Raw genomic sequence first — 16394 nt, forward strand, 5'->3', positions numbered from 1 at the left:
CTTGTCCTCGGTTTGCTGGGGGAGTTGGGGTGAGCCTGATGAGCCCAGCTAAGGCAAGGACAGCCTGCATGGATCCCATCCTGGGGATTATCCCCGAGCCTGGCAACCCCTGCCTGGTGGAGGGCACAGAGCAGGGGCGAGCAGCACAAGTCCCGTTGTCTGCACCCGTGGTGGTGAAGGTGTTTTGAAGGGTGACATTTAAACCAGCAGAGCTTGGAGAGCCCTGGGCACAGCTCGGGGAGCATCCACCCATGCTTTGTTTCCTGCTGCTGATGGTCACAGGCTCTGCCAGTGCCTGCCTGAGGCCACCACCTGCCTGAAGCCACCTCATCACTCCCCTGCACGCCGGTGCCAGCACTGGGACATGCAGGAAACATCCTGGATGGCTGCAGGAGGGCACGATTCCCCCACAGAGGAGAAGATGGAGTGATGTGTCCAGCGGTGACACCCATCCATGATGTCCAGTTGTGACTCCCAGCCACCCATAAACGTTCAGCCAGAGGGCAACAGCACGGGAGCTGAGACGCTGGTGGATGGGCACCACGCCTGCTGTTCTGCTGCTCCTGCCCACGTCTCCCTGCCCTCTCCGAGTGGGAATATCACTCCCTGTGCCAGCTGGAGCAGTGGGAGGGTGTCAGCAGCAACTGGTTATAACTCAGGGCCCCGGCGGCGCCTGGGGACGGATGTACAATGAGCAGCACCGTGGTGACGACGACTTTGGCCTGACCCCGCCAGCTTTTGTCGAGCAGATTTTGATGCCAGCTGGGAGCTGGCGACAGATCCCAGGACCCCGAGTGGGATGTTAGCACTGTCTTTCCCCAGCCTTGGCCGGGGTCACCCCGTGCCGGGAGGCACCGGCTGGCACGCCGGCAGAGCGGTCTGGCACTGCCGGGACGCCCCGGCTCTGCCACATTCCCAGTGGGAAGAGCAGAAAGCTCTGCAGGAAGCGCAGATCACCCGCTGAGACCTTCATATTTATTTTATATACATCCCTATTCCTTTCAAGCTTTCAGAGCTAATCGTTTATCTCCAGAGGAGCAAAGGCACTGAGTGCCGGGGTGCTCCTGCCGGGTGGGCGCAGGGGTGGTGGCAGGGGGTGGTGGCAGAGGGTGGCAGGTCCCTGGCTCACTGTGTGTCCTCTCTCTTGCAGGGTGCAGGGCGGCAGCGCCTGCAAGGAAGCCTGGACAATGCTGGCCTGCCTGCAGAGGACCCAGAATCCCCCAGCCCAGCACCTCTCCTGCCCCAACAAGGCGCTGGAGCCACGCAAGTGTAAGTGCCCGGGGGCGGGCGCCCGCTTTGATGCTGTTTCCCTTATTGAAAAAGACATTTATTTAACCGATAATTAAAAAGAGCAGGAGAAGTGGGGAGGAGAGGGGGAGGAAGGAGCCAAGATAAGCAAATTAAATTGGGTTCTGTGGTTGATAAGTCCAACTTCAGCAAATGTTGTGGAGCTGCCTGGGAAGCGTGGTGGCGGCAGAGGATGGTGCAGTCAGCCCCCCAAACCTCCCCGGCCCTTCCCCCCCTAATTACTTTCCCCATTTTGCTGCAGCTTGCCTTCCCCAGGAGCTGGCCTTTCAGATAAGCTGTAAACTAGTTACATTAAAATGGGATCCAAAAGGTCACTCCGGCAAAGCACCTGTCTCTCCCAGCCTTTGTCTCTCAATCCAAACCGTGATTAAATGTATATTTAATGAGCCTGCTTTAGGCAGGCGTGTTTGACCTCCCCGGCTGGGAAAGGCGCATTAAGATTCTCAAGTGATGAATGTGTGTTTTAAAGAGGGGAGTGGATATTTTTCTGCTGGTCTCAGTTGGATTTTTAAACATTGCCGGCTGAAGACAAATCAGCTGCTAAAGCTCTGCTTGTTAGGCTGTGACAGCCCCCGGGTGTTTGTTTAATGAGCTGGATTTTCCCATAGACGTTTTTTCCCCTCTACCTGGGCACCCTGAGCAGCCAGGTGAGCTGGGCATGGGGTTTGGGCAAGCTGGGCATGGATTTTGGATGGTGCTCAGCCTCCCTGGGGACCCCCGGCATCGCTTCAGCATTGCACTGCCAGCCAGGGTTATTATCCTTGGGAATTATTTTATCCCTGGAAGTTCTTTTATCCCTGAAAATTATCTCTAGAAGTGTTCATGGCCAGGTTGGACAGGCCTTGGAGCAGGTGTGCCTGCCCATGGCAGGGAGGGGAAATGGGTGATCTTTAAGGTCACTTCCAACACAAACCATTCTGGATTCCGTGATTTTTTGTGTGAAGCTCCCCAATGGCCAGCACAGAGAATAGGACACCTAGGCCAGAGGTGGGGTTTTGGGCAGCCAGGTGCCACAGTGCAGCTTGCACTGCACTGGAGCATGTGGTGCCTCCCAGGTCTCTTCCTTATTGGTGTCTGGAAGGATAAAGGATGCTGCTCTTGTGAAATTATTTGTAATCTGTCACTCCCAAGCATGGCAGTGGCACAGGGCTGGCGAGAGGTGTCCGGCTCCTGGAGCACCTCATTGCCATGGAATAATGAGCTCAGCCATGCCCACATGGCCTGAGATCCACGGGCAGGACGAGCCTGGCAGGGTTCTCTGGAGACTGGAGGTGTTTGGCACCGAGAATCTCTGTGTGAGCTCATTGTGATCCTGTCAGGATACACCTGCTTGTCCCCACAGCATTCCCTGGATGCAGCTCAGGGCTAAGGACCGTCCCAGCTCATGGATCAAAGCCCAGGGGCACCTTCCTGCTGGGGGGGTTGGTGCTTTCCAGCATTTCCCACCCTGCCATGGGTGCTGAAATAAGGAGGTTTGAGCAGGAGCACTTATGTGGTGTCACATATGGTGCCATGGGTGTGAGAGACACTCCTGGATACAGCTGCCTGTGTCCTGGGAGGGTCCCAGCCCCCGTGGTGCTGGAGCTCTGCCAGTGGGATGAAGGCAGAGGTTTGACCCCACCGCAGACCCTGGCAGAGTTTTTGACCAGGAGACAGATTTTCACCCCATCCCTCGGGCAGGACCATGCTCACCTGACATCTCCAAGAGACCTGTGTCCCCCGGGGCGGGTGGCAGCAGCCAAGCTCCCTCCCAGACCCCCACGCCGCGCTCACCACCGGCTGCCACCAGCCAGGTCACCTTAATCAAAGTTTAGCTGCCCGTGTGCTTCCGCTCATTACAGCGCGTCTCGCTCCTCTCTGCCTCCTGCCAGCGCAAATTAAATTGCAGGTGACACCCAGGGCCACGCATCTGGCTTGGAATACAATTTTCCCTTCCTTATTGATGGCACCTGTGGGAAGCACGGCGGAGGGGCCGGGGAGCCGAGCTCCCACCGCCACTGGAGCGCCCGCGCGGGGAACCCGCGCTCTTCAAACCAGGCGCAATTTAGGAGTGCCTCTGATTACTTAATTTGCTCCTGAGTATCTCAGTAATTATCTTTATGGGTCTTATTTCTGTCCTCTGGCATTGTTTCTGTCGATATTAAATGAGTCTGGCTCTCGGCACACTGGCCGTCTGGCCCGGCACCACTGTGAAATCCTATTATCCTGCCTGCGCCGCTGATTAATTTTGGTATTAATTTCACGTAAAAGGTGAGCTGACTCATTTTCCTGCCCATGCAGGGAGCTGCTGGCGCCTTCACCCCCCGGTTCTGCCCTCAGCCTTTCCTGCTGATTGTTGTGTCCCCATCTCTGTGCCCCCCACATTGGTGTGGCTGCATCCCAGCAGGCCCAGAGCACCCCACAAAATCCATTCTGATCAAGCTGGAGGTGACTTTGCTGCTGTTGCCAGCAGTATTCCCAAGACTGTTCCATAGGAAGCAGCCTGGCATGCCTTGAGGAGGATGCAGGAAGGTGCCAGAGCCCTTCCAGGCCTGCCTGTGCCTCCTGCCTCCAGCAGAGGAGCAGGAGCCTGCAGAGAAGCAGCGTCCTCAGGAAAATATCACATCCAATTAACTCCAGCAGCCTGGTCCCTTTTGATTTTATCCTGGGCGCATTACAGGAATCCTGAGCTTTATTTAAATTATAAATCAAATAATGCCCCTCTCAGCTTGGCCAAACTCTTTGCTGCTCCCACTCTCAGCAGTCACGGAGCAGGGGATGTTATTTAATGAAATGTTATTTGCCATGTGCCCTCCTCCAGCCAGCCTGGGGCTGGGGCTGTGGCAGGGAGCAGGATTTGTGTCCCCCGAAAGGGGCTGGGAGCCATGGGGAGTTCACAGAGGTGAACCTGAGCATCCTCCATGGTCTACAAGAAAGATGGAGAAGGGATTATTTACAAGACCATGGAATGGCAGGATGAGTGGGAATGGCCTCACAGTGCCAGAGGGCAGGGATAGATGAGATTTTGGGAGAATATTCTTCCATGTGAGGGAGGTGAGCCCTGGCACAGATTGCCCAGAGCAGCTGTGGCTGCCCCATCCCTGGAAGTGTCCAAGGCCAGGTTGGACAGAGCTTGGAGCAACCTGGGCTAGTGGAAGGTGCCCCTGCCCATGGCAGGAGGTGGCACTGGATGAGCTTTAAGGTTTCTGCTAACCCAAACCAGTCTGGGGATTCTTTCTCCATTCACATCCTCCATGCTGGGGTCCCGTGGGAGCTGTCACCTCATCCCCAGTGGGACAGAGTGATAAATGGCTCTTTGGGGGTGGCACACACACCCCCAGGGCCTGTCTGGGTGTTAAAACACTAACGAGGGGATGGCCCTAATGAGAGGTGATGGCCAGGGCTCCGTGCCAGGGATTCAGCTCCAGGGTCACCCACAGCTCTCCCTGCACCTGTGGGGACTCTAATCAGTGATAAACCCGTTAATTGCACACGGGATGAGGCCCCATTTAATGGCTTCTCCTTACCCAATTCTGCTTGTTCCAAGGGCATTTTCATTAGAGTGGCTGCAGCGAGGCTTTGCTTTTTGTACACACCCATAAAATATCATTTTAATTTCATGAGGGGTTACACATGAGTGGAGTAAGATTAATTCTTTCATTTTCAGTTTCTGGAAGGGATCGGTTAATGATGGTTCTGTGTATTTATATACGTGCCATAAGAAGGAGTTCAATTAACTGCTGGGCCCAAAATGTGCTGTTGACTTGCACTTTCCTGCCAGGAATTGCTGCAAAAACACTTTTCCCATCGGTCATGTGTGGGGATGGAGGGTGAGGTGGGGCTGCTCAGAGCCCATCTCCTGCCAGGTCAGAGCCTTGGATTTGGGGTGGGCTTGGCTGGCAGTGGTGCAGCCCACAAGAAGGTTTGGTTTGTGTCCAAACTTTCCAGGATTGTGATGGTCCCTTGGTCACAGAGCAGGTTCCTGGGCACGGCAGACACCAGGATGGGGCACCCTGCTTTGGGGGTGCCCACCCTGCTCCCCTCGGCAGGTGCAGAACCCGTGTCTTAAATTAATTCAAATATTAATTGGCTGTGGATGAGTGAGCAGAGGGGCTGGGGGGAGCTGGGATGAGCTCAGGGCCCACAGAGGTGGTGGGGTCCCCTCCTGGTCCCGGGGTCCTTTGGAGGCTCTGTGGTGAAGTGGCACCAGGATGGCATCAGGGTTCTGAAAGGTGGCACTGGGACAGCGCTGGGCTGGCATTGGGGTGCTGGCTGTGTTGGGGTGACCTCAGGGTGCCTTTGGGGTGGCTTTAGGGCTCTCTTGGTTTCAGTTAGGTGGCACTGAGGTGGCAGTTGTGTTGGGGCGTCCTCAAGGCTGTGCTTGGGTGACATGTAGGTGACATTAGGACAGTACTGTGGCAGCATCACTCTGGTGGTGCTGAGGTGGCATTTGAATATCGTGAGGGTGGCATCAGGGCAGCACTAGGGCAGCATCAGGATGGCTTTGGGGTGGCACTGGGCTGACATTGGGGCAGTATCAGGATGGCTTTGGGGTGGCACTGGGCTGACACTGGGGCAGTATCAGGATGGCTTTGGGGCGGCACTGGGCTGACACTGGGGCAGTATCAGGATGGCTTTGGGGCGGCACTGGGCTGACACTGGAACCAGTATCAGGATGGCTTTGGGGTGGCACTGGGCTGACACTGGAACCAGTATCAGGATGGCTTTGGGGTGGCACTGGGCTGACACTGGGGCAGCATCAGGATGGCTTTGGGGTGGCACCGGTGGCCAGCGTGGCACAGAGCGCGGTGCCGGTGCCGCGCCAATACCTCGTGCAGGAGACAAATGGGAAGTGACACGTGTGTGTGTAGACGGGTATTTGTGGTGACGCTTTGACTGCAGATAATAAAGTGCTCGCCCCGAGGTGATCCAATTCAGCAGCCGCCTCGGCAGAGCCGCGCGCGACGAGGGGGAGAAGAAAGGGGAGGAAGAAAGGCCCGTCTGAAATGACATGTCAGCCTAAAAAGAGAACGTGCTAACGGATGAATATCTGGGGACGGCGAGCCCGGCGCTTCCCTTTGTGCTTTGTCATGAATTTTGTTGTCTTTGCAGATTCCGGCGCTGCCGCGCGGGGTTTGCCACCTACGTTTATTCAGATGGATTTCTCCCGCTGTTATTGCTGTAGTTGCTTTAATTTAAGCCCCACGGAGCCGGGGCGTGTTTGTCTCGGCTCCCGGCACCGGGGATGCTCCACGCCGGGGCCGGGGGGTCCCGCAGTGGGGGATGCAGAGGGTTTGGGGACAGAGCAGAGTGCTGGTCACGAGTGGTGCTGTCCCTTCAGTCTGGGGAGGAGCAGGGACCCCCACGGCATCGGCAGAGGCACGGTGGCCTCTGCGCCACCCATCCTGGGGACACTGTCACCATAGAAACCGCTGCTGGCACAAGGTGGGAGGGCCGCAGGATGTGGCAGCTGCCCAATCTTCACGGAGCTGGGGGCACAGTGGCCCCCCTGCCCAGCAGCACCCAAAAACCACGGGTGACCCCACACACACAGCCCCCCCATGCCCACCCATTGGTGACCCTGGTCTGGGCAGGGCAGCATCCCCCAGCCACCCTCCACCTCCATCTGGGACCCCCTGGAATCTGCCCTGCCCTTGGGTCCACGTGCCAGCTGTGCCAGGCTCTGTCCCCCAGGGCAGCCAGATCCTGCCAGGCAGCTTTGCTGCTTGGGGCACAGACCCAAAACTTGAAGGACTGTCTTGATTTGTTAAATGTAGCAGCTTTTGTTTGTTTTCTTCCAAGTGTTTTCCAAATATTGAGGTTTCTTCCAAGTGTTTTGCAAATATTTAGGGTTTAGCTCTTACAAAATCTGTTCCCAGTGTGGCAGGCAGAGAAAAAGGGGATTTTTGATGCTTTTTGAAGCTTTGAAGGCATCGGGATTGCCTTGCTGCAAGGGGAACAGGGATCCTGGTCCCAAAGCTGGGGACGAGCTCTCTGCTCTCACAGAATTTAATTCATTTGGAGGCTGCAGCACTATTATTTTTTAATAAGAGCCATTGGCACTGCTGCTCAGGTCCCCAGTGTGCTCCTGCCTCTGCCCGGCATCGCTCCCCTTCCCACCCTTCTGCCCCTGTGCCAATTAAAAATCCTGCCTAATTGCTGCCTTTCTGCCCTGCCGGCTCAGAGAGGCTGGGCAGGAACAAACCAGGAGCTCAGGGCTGGAAATGCCATTGCTGTTCTGGAAGGGAGGCAGGGCAGGACAGGGATGGAGGGTGAGAATGAGCAGGGAGGATGAGCATGGGTAGGATGCTCAGTGCTCCAGGGAAATGCCCCTTCCCGGGGTGAATGTGCCAGTGAGACCACGTGAAGACAGATGCTTTCCTTGAGCTGCTTTTTGGGGCCGAGCCCTCCATCGCAGCTTTTTTTTTTCCCATCTGAGAAAGGGGTGAAAAGCGTTTTCCTTTGGGACCACGGCGGGGAAGGCGAGGCACATCCCCGGCGCTGGGAAGCTCCCAGCCACACGTCGCCTTCGGCGGCTTTATAAAGATTCCCTGCCGAGATTACTTCTTTCATTTATTGCAAAATATTGTAGCGCCTTCGATGTGTAAAAATAAGGATTGTCCCATCTTATCTCGGAAGGAGTGGGGAGGGGGAAGGAGGGAGCAGCACGTTTCTCTCGTGCTGCTGTTAACCAGTGAGGTGCCGTGTCCTGCCACATTCCCACTTGGCTTATCCCTGAGGAGTCCTTGCTCAGGGCTGTGGTGCTGCTGGTGCTGATCCCCAAATTGTTTCCTCTGTGCACCCAAACATCCTGCTCCCCATCCCCTTCCAGAGCTGGGCAGCTGTCAGGCAGTGGAGTCTCATGGACTGGGAATTAAATTGTTGGTGCCCGTGCTGATCCTCCTCCAGGGAAGAGGGAACTCAGCCAGGGATGTTCCAGCACCAGCCTGGGGGACACACAGGGCTGTGGGAGCTGAGTGGAGCTTCCTTCTGTGTGCTGAGTGCCCATCCTGTCCTTCCTGGTCCTGGGCATCCTTCCCAGTACTGAGCAACCTTCCTGACAGTGAGGATCCATCCACTCTGTCCTTCCTGGTTCTAAACATTCTTCCTGATCCTGAACATCCTTCCCAGTACTGAGCATCATTCCTGGTCCTGAGCATCATTCCTCTCCTTCCTGGCCCTGGGCATCCTTCCTGGTGCCATTTTGATCCCACAACTGCTTTAACCAAGCAGACCTTGGTTAGCTTCCCTTCCCTCCTTTCTTCCCCTCTTCTTTTATTTTTCCTAGACCTTGTGGGCTGTGGCTGCAGCCGGGCATGGTGTGGGGGACACCAGGGATGGGAGGAATGCCGAGGGATGCAAGGGACACTGTAAATGTGGGGGATTTGGGAGATGCAGGGAATGCTGGGTGTGAGGGGGATGTGGGGGATGCCGGGGATGTGGGGGACGTGAGTGATGCTGGCAGCGGGTGGGCACGTTTGAGGAGGCTTTTGGGAGAGGTTTCTCCCACCTCTCCCACCCTTCCTGCAGCCATCCCTGGTCCTTGTCAGACATTTTGCCTCATCCTGCTGCTCCAGGCTGCTCCATGAGCAGAGATTTATTCCGGACCACAGCCCCAGCGGGGTCTGGGATTTACATCTGTGTCTGGGACTGGGTTTGGTGGCCAATTTGCTAAAGTAAAAAGTTGTTTAGCTGGAGGCCTAATCTCATAAGCCCGTGCTGCCATTAGCCGGGGTCTCCTCTCTGCCTGGCTTTCCAATAATGCTCCAAGCAGAAGCTCAGAGTAATATAAAAAGCCATCGGATTATTACTGCGGGCGATGCATTTTCCATTTACAGTAATAAAATACTGAAGAAACAAAACAATTTAAAATTCCAATAAAATTCAAACCAAATCTTTGGCTGCTGAGCAGATTCAATTATTTAGCTGTTATTGAGTGCAGGCTGGAAAAATAGAGCAGGTCAGAGAGGGAGGGGGATCTGGAAAGGGGGGGGTGTGCAGGACACATCCCATGGGAATGCCAGGGAGGGAGGGAACTGGGAGGCAGGGAAACATCTGGGAGAAGGGGCTGGTCGGTGACAGTGGCTGGGCTGGGTTTAAGGATGGCAAGTGATGGGTTTAGGGATGGGAAGTGATGGGTGTAGGGATGGGAAGTGATGGGTTTAGGGATGGCAAGTGATGGGTTTAGGGATGGGAAGTGATGGGTTTAGGGATGGGAAGTGATGGGTTTAGGGATGGTGGTGATGGCTGTGCCAGCAGCCGGTGGATCCCTGTGCATCCCTGGCTCCGAGTTTGAGATGAGATGGACACGGAGGACAAATAGCAGTGGCCGTGTCAGGGCCGGCTGCGCCCGCTGGTGGCTTGGGCGAGTTTGCATCTCATTCCAGGCGGCTGGAAAAGCAGCGATTCCTGCGGGGAGCGGCGGCGCCGTGCCGGGAGCTGCCGGGGAGAGCAAAGCCACCGCTCTGTGATTCTCCCGGCGGGGGCGCAGTGTCACCCTGAGATGTGACAACACACCCAGTGGCTGGCTTGGCACATCCCACCCAGCTGGGGCAAAGAGGCAGCAAAGGCAGCGGGGGCTGGTGGGTGGGACACTCCCGGCCAGGCTCGGGTCACCCCACGGCACGGGGCCACCCCTAAAGTGTCACCTGTAGCCCCAGTGCTTGGGGACAGGGTTTTGGTTATCCCCATCGGGGAACTGGTGACACCACAGGTGACACCACCTCCTTCCCTCCCTCCTGCCACAGCCCCTTGGTTTTTTAATATTTTTCCTCAGAAAACATTTCCACGGGATGGGCTCATTAGGGATTCTGCAAGTGTCACCAGCTAATTAGTGTCATGTTAATTGAGTATTCACGATGCTGCCACCTCCAAGGACAGTGGTGCTGGCATGAAGGGGAATGCAGATGTGCGTGCTGTGCCATTCCATGCTGTGACATTCCATGCCATGCCATTCCATGCTGTGCCATGCCATGTCGTGCCTCTGGGCAGAGGGGTCCCATTCTCAGCCCCCTGCACCCTCTGGCTTGGGGGGTGCCCATGCCCACCATGCCCCCTCAGTGTGCCCTCACTGCCCTGCTGGCTCTGCAGGAGCTCCCCAGAGGCCGGAGGGTCAGGGCCTGGCATGTCCTGGTGCCACACGTCCTCACGTGTCCTGCCAGAGGGAGCTGCTGGTGCTGTTCCTCCTGTGTTCCTGCAGCTCCGTTAAATCCTCCTCAAAGGCGCTGGTTTTAATTGGCTTAATACACTCGTTAATAACAATGTCTATTTAAAGACACCTGTAAAAAGCCCATAACATCAGCTTAATGGGAGCAATGGCTGGCGCAGGCACTGCGTCCTGCCCGGGCAATTACTGCACTGATGGAGAGCACGGAGAGCACCCGTGGAGGGAGAGCAGGGGGAGCGTGGAGAGCAGCCACAGCCTCGCTGCTGTGTCCCCCCTCTGCTGCTGGGAGAGGGGGTGATGTGGAGAGTCACAGATTCCAGAGCATCCCTCCTGCTGAATCCTGGTTTTAAGCAACGCCTGGTTCATCCGGGCACGTCACAGCCACGGAAATGTCACTCAGAGAGGGATTGGGACTGGCAATCACTTCATAGGGGATGTGGAATGTGCCCAGAGGTGCAGCTCTTTCATGGTGACTTTGTCACCCAGGTTGTGGTGGCATCAGGGGTTGCTGATCCAGAGTGCTCCAGGTATTGAGGGGCTGCACTGCCTGGGAAGGTTGGGCATCTCCAAACCTCCCAATTTTAGCATCTCTCCCTTGCAAAACCTTCCTCTGGGCAGGCACCAGGTCTGACATTCCCAGTGTGCCACAGGCATCCCTTGGCAGGGCTGGGAATTTTGGGAACTGTCTGGGAACATCGTTCCCATGTGCCGATGTGTACGTGCATGTGCCTGTGTGTGAGTGTGTGTGGAGATTTTAAACACCTAATTTATTCCATCTATTAGATAGATTTTGTAGATTTAATCATTTTCACAGTTGGTGGCTCATTGGATACTCAAGATAAACTCCAAATGAAAGTATAATGGGAACGACAAATGAGTTTTCACACCAGAATGGCAGAAACTTGCTCAGGAAAGAGTTTGAAAGGAACAAAACTATATACATATATAATTTTTTTTTTCTGCAGTGGCTTTTGCTGACTCCAGTAGGTTACCACAGTTAATTTCACCAGTTTTGTTCATCTGTAAAATTGCATAAAAGTGACATTTTTGTGCTCATTATAGGAACTGCTGATTTATGGCTGGTAAATGCAATGCTTTTCCATTTTTGGTGAGGTTCTCGTAGCAGCGCAAAGCACCCATGAAATTGCTTGTATAATGTAGTTTAAATCCAATCTCAGAGAAAGATTCCCCCGTTGGGTAAAGTGACATTTCCATTCTCCACACCGAGTTTATTTTAGGCCACTTACAAGTGACTCCTGTCAGAGGGAGGGGACAGCTCGGTGCCGTGACCTGGTTTTCCGCCGGGAGCGGGTGGGATCCGGCGGGGGGAGGACGGTGCTGGGCTGCTGGGTCCCCTCATCCTGGTGGCTCTGGATTCACCCCAGGTTTTATTCCTGCAGGCGAGGCGGCCCCCATGCATTCCCCGCGCTACCCCAGCCCCGCCGAGCTGGACGCGTACGCACAGAAGGTGGCCAACAGCCCGCTGACCATCAAGATCTTCCCCACCAACATCAGGGTCCCCCAGCACAAGCACCTTAACCGGACGGTGAACGGCTACGACACCACGGGGCAGCGGTACAGCCCCTACCCCCTGCACGCCGGCGGCTACCAGGGGCTGCTGGCCATCGTCAAAGCCTCCGGCAAAAGCGTGGTGAAGAACTCGGAGGGGAAGCGGACTAAGCTCTCTCCCGCCCAGGTGGGCGTCGCTCCCTACCCCGCCTCAAGCACTTTAGCTCAAGGTCCCTCCTGCGCCGGGCAGCTGAGCTACCACGGCGGCCAGAAACAGCTGGAGGGTCCCGTGCCCCCCAACGTGACGGTGGCGGCCTCGGTGCTGCCGCTGGCGGGCAGGAGCCTGGCCCTGCCGCCCTCCAACCTGCCCTCCATCCAGAGCATCATCTACCAGATCAATCAGCAGTGCCAGGCGCAGGGTGCCCAGCCCGGCTGCCCGGCCGTGGTGGCCGCGCACCCCAGCCCGGCCAAGCACGGCGCCTTCGGCCCCGGCTACGGCGGCACCGTCCTGCCCGAGTGCCGCAAGGGCGCCGAGCTGGCGCTGGGCTCCAACCCTGCAGCCACCCTGGGGCCCAAGGCGGGCGTTTACCCCGAGGGCATGGACTACCTGGTGTGGCAGCAGAAGCAGCAGCAGCAGCACCTGCGAATGTACAGCGGGGGCAGCGGCGGCGGGGGGGCCCTCAGCAAATCCCCCGAGACGTGCGCGGGCGCCTCGCGGCCCTACGGCCTGGGCGGCGCGGCCGACAAGGTGAGCTCGTCCCCCTTGAACTGCATGCACGGCAACTTTGCGGTGGGGCAGTACTTCGCTCCCCCCTGGAACAGCATCCTGGTGACCCCCAACAGCGACTGTTACAACCCACCCGAGCTGGGGGCCGCGCCCCGCGAGCTGGGGGTGCCCCCGGCCGAGGGGCTGCCCAGCAAGAGCCTCTGCAATACCTCCATCCTCAGCAGCAGCCTCCAGTCCCTGGAGTATCTCATCAACGACATCCACCCGCCCTGCATCAAGGAGCAGATGCTGGGCAAGGGCTACGAGACCGTGTCTGTGCCAAGGCTCTTGGACCACCAGCACGCCCACATCCGCCTGCCCGTCTACAGATAAGGGACGGATGCTGCTCTTCCCAAACCCAGGGCGAGGACTTTGGCGCGAGCCGCCGGTACCGGACCGCGGCAGCGAGGGCGGGGGGACGGGGAGGGGGACGCGGGGTCGGCTGCCGAAAGGGCTCCGGGGACACTGGCCTTGCACCGGGGTCCCCAGACCGGACACGCCCGCGACCAGCTGGAAGCCGAAGGACCGCTTGTCTATATAGCTCAGAAATCATTTTATCTCCACGAATGTGAACAGGGAATTGCTACGAGTTGCTGCTATCCAGGGAGGGGAGGCTCTGCTGCGCTGGCGGTGCCCAGAGCGGGGCAGAGCCCGGTGTCGTGGCCGGCCGGGAGGCTCCGGGGTGGGTCCCAGCCCAGTGTGTGGCCAAGAGGCTCCGTGGTGGCCAGTGCTGACCTGGCAGCTGTCCAGGAGGCTCTACAGTGGCCGGTCCTGGCACGGCAGTGGCCGGGAGGCTCCGTGGTGGCCAGTGCCAGCCCCGTGGTGGCCGGTCCCAGCCGGCCGGTGCGTGGCCACAGGGAGCTGGCGCCTGACCTGTAGCTGAAGTCCGTAACTTGCACTGCTTTGATTAAAGCTAATAACTGGGGACAGTCTGGAGGCTATTTAAGAAAAAACACTTGAAAACTTGAACAGATTTTTCTTTTTTTTTAATTTTTTTTTTTTTTTAGTTGACTAGGCTGTACATCTACGTGTTGGCTGCTACAGAGTCTCCTCCCACCCCTCTTCCTCCTCATCCTCCTCCTCTCGCCCGGCCCCACAGTGGCCACGGCGCCTCTCCCCACTCAACCAGGAGGTTTGGGACCCCCTCAGCCCCTTTCTCCCGGGAACCCCCTGGCTCTCACACTTCCAGGCTGTTTTATTTTCCCTCTTACTCTCAGTTCTACCTTGGTTCTGGGTCGCGGTACCAGGGTGCTCACATACCTCCTTTTTTTTCTCTTTTTTTTTTTTTTTAAAAAAAAAAAAAAACCCAAACAATTCCAAAATGCTCATTATGGTCCGTTATTCACTCTGTGTAATTCTGTGTTTAATAGATTTGTTCATTTACAAAAGGCTCCTCACCACGAAATACAAAGTGTTTTGATGTTTAAAGGTAAAAGAAGAATAATATCCCGATGAAACCCAAGGTGATTGTGCTCGGAAAAGAGGTACTGTATCCCTGAAAGCCTGTTCAAGCACTAAGTGCATTTACAAATCTCTGAGAATGTTTTTTTTTTATACTAAAATTGACCATTATATTCTACTGTGAGAAGTGCTGGCTGCACTATATTGTTTTAAAAATGAGAAAACAAAAAGAAAAAAAAAAAAAAAGAAAAAAAAACCAACACAAAACCCTCAAGCCGTGTGTCCGGATGGTGTTTTTCCCAAAGTAAAACCAGGATCTCGCTGGATGTGTGCTCTGGAGTCTCTTTGCTTTGCTGTGGCCTCCCCTGGGCTCCCCCAGAGCCGGGACACCCCTCCTTGCTCCAGGAGATTTTTAGGGCATAGGGGAGCACCCATAAATAACCTGTTAACAATGCTGAGCCATTAATCCGGCCAGCACCAGCCTCTGCCTCACACCCAAGGGGCAGCACATGGGACAAATCCCTGGGATTAGGGCTGTGGCCTCATGTGCACCCGTGGGACGCCTGTCCCGTGCAGGGCAATGGGTGCTGGGGCCAGGCATTGTGTCCCCATCCCGTCACCGGCTCAGGGAGTGGCATCTCTGCTGCCATCTGTCACCCACACCCAGTTCCCCGCTGGGTTTCCCCATGGCAGGGGCATTCCTGGTGCCCAGGTGGGATGGGGGCTCTCCAGTGGCCCTGTCACTCTTAAATCCACCCTCCCCACTCTGCCCAGCAGCAGCAATGGGTCAGTGGCACCAGGATAATGGTACTGAATCCCAAACAGCTCCCGGGTGTGGATGCATCTCCCAGGCCTCTGTGTCCCACAGTGGGACACACGGCGTGGCCTTACCCCAGCCAGGGAGGGGACTGAGGGTGGCAGAGGCTCAGCAGCGTTCTGTGCGTGACCAAGAGGGTACAGGGATGGGATGGGATGGGATGGGATGGGATGGGATGGGATGGGATGGGATGGGATGGGATGGGATGGGATGGGATGGGATGGGATGGGATGGGATGGGATGGGATGGGATGGGATGGGATGGGATGGGATGGGATGGGATGAGAATGGGAATGGGGACAAGGACAGGGATGGTGATGGGGACACAGCCACGTGCCTGGAGCTGCCCCATGGCTGTGGCTGAGGCCGGGGCTGGCAGCTCCATGACTCTCGTGTGCTCACTCACCACGATGGTGTGCGTGGCTCCTCCGGTGTTTATGGCACACCGGGAGGGGACCGCTCCGTCACCAGCAGCGAGCGGCATGACAGCCGAGCCAGGGAACAAAGAGAAATTGGGACAAAAGGGAATTTTCACAGAGGTTAATGTTACCGATGGGGTGGGGGGTGCCACTGCCTGCCTGAGTGTTAAAATTAGTCTGGAGGAAGATCTTTGCTCAGATTTAAAAAGGTGCCACATCAAAGGAATGTGAGGCTGGAGCACAGCGGGGCTGCTGGGGGTCCCTCTGTGCAGGGCAGCCCCTCCTTGGGGATCCTCCCGCACCAGAGGGGGGACTCTACAAATGCTGGGGTGCACAGAGCCGTGCTGGGGGCTCCAGGAGAAACTTTGCTCCGTCAGCAGTGCCCGTGGGAGGAGGATTCATTAGCGCTGCCTCCATCAGATTTCCCAGCTCGCCATAAATCAGGGCGAGTGGCTGGGAGCGACGGCGCGATCCATCTTGCAGGTCTCCAAGTCATTACATTTCATTAGGAGGTGTGCGGGGGTTTTTATTATTTAGCAGGTTAATTCCCCCTTCGGATCGCTCCTCGGGAGGAGGATTCTGCTGGGCACGGGGAGGCTTCAGCTGTGGAATGCAAAATAAATGGGTCCCTCCTTGGTGGGCACCTGCCTCCAGCCAGGGCTGCCGCAGTGCCAGCTCTGGCAGGTGCAGGTGAGCACGTGGGGACCCAAAATGTGCACAGACACCTGTGGGAGGTGGGACAGGGACACCTGAGGTACATCTCAGCACTGAGGATGAGGACACCACAACCCATTGCCCTCCCATTCCATGGAGCTCAGCACCCATGAGTGCTGTGGGAATACACTGAAGGAAATGATGCAGCTTCTGGCCCACAAATATCTTCCTATTCAATTAATACCAATAATAATACCAATAATAACACAAATTTCTAAGGCAGGTGTGCATGAGGCTGATATTAAACTTAGCGGCCGCCTTAGCTGTTTGGGAGCGAGGAGGAGAGACAGGCAGTATAAATTGCACGGCTGCAAAA

General features: G+C 56.4%; 1 protein-coding gene across 2 annotated transcripts in view; it reads left to right on the top strand.

The window, feature by feature from the left end:
• The window catches only part of FAM222A (family with sequence similarity 222 member A), a 29371-nt gene extending 14358 nt beyond the window's left edge, over positions 1-15013 (top strand). Inside the window, exons 2-3 of one of the 2 annotated variants that reach the window (XM_063416039.1) lie at positions 1151-1269; positions 11854-15011. In XM_063416039.1, coding sequence (XP_063272109.1) covers positions 1188-1269; positions 11854-13061 — 1290 coding nt within the window. In that variant the 5' untranslated portion in view covers positions 1151-1187 and the 3' untranslated portion in view covers positions 13062-15011. Of the gene's footprint in view, positions 1-1150; positions 1270-11853 lie in introns of those variants that run through there. The other variant, XM_063416040.1, reaches the window with a different exon arrangement.
• Positions 15014-16394: the final 1381 nt, after the last annotated feature.

The sequence above is a fragment of the Prinia subflava genome, chromosome 19 (genome assembly GCF_021018805.1).
Source record: "Prinia subflava isolate CZ2003 ecotype Zambia chromosome 19, Cam_Psub_1.2, whole genome shotgun sequence".
Classification (NCBI taxonomy): domain Eukaryota; kingdom Metazoa; phylum Chordata; class Aves; order Passeriformes; family Cisticolidae; genus Prinia; species Prinia subflava.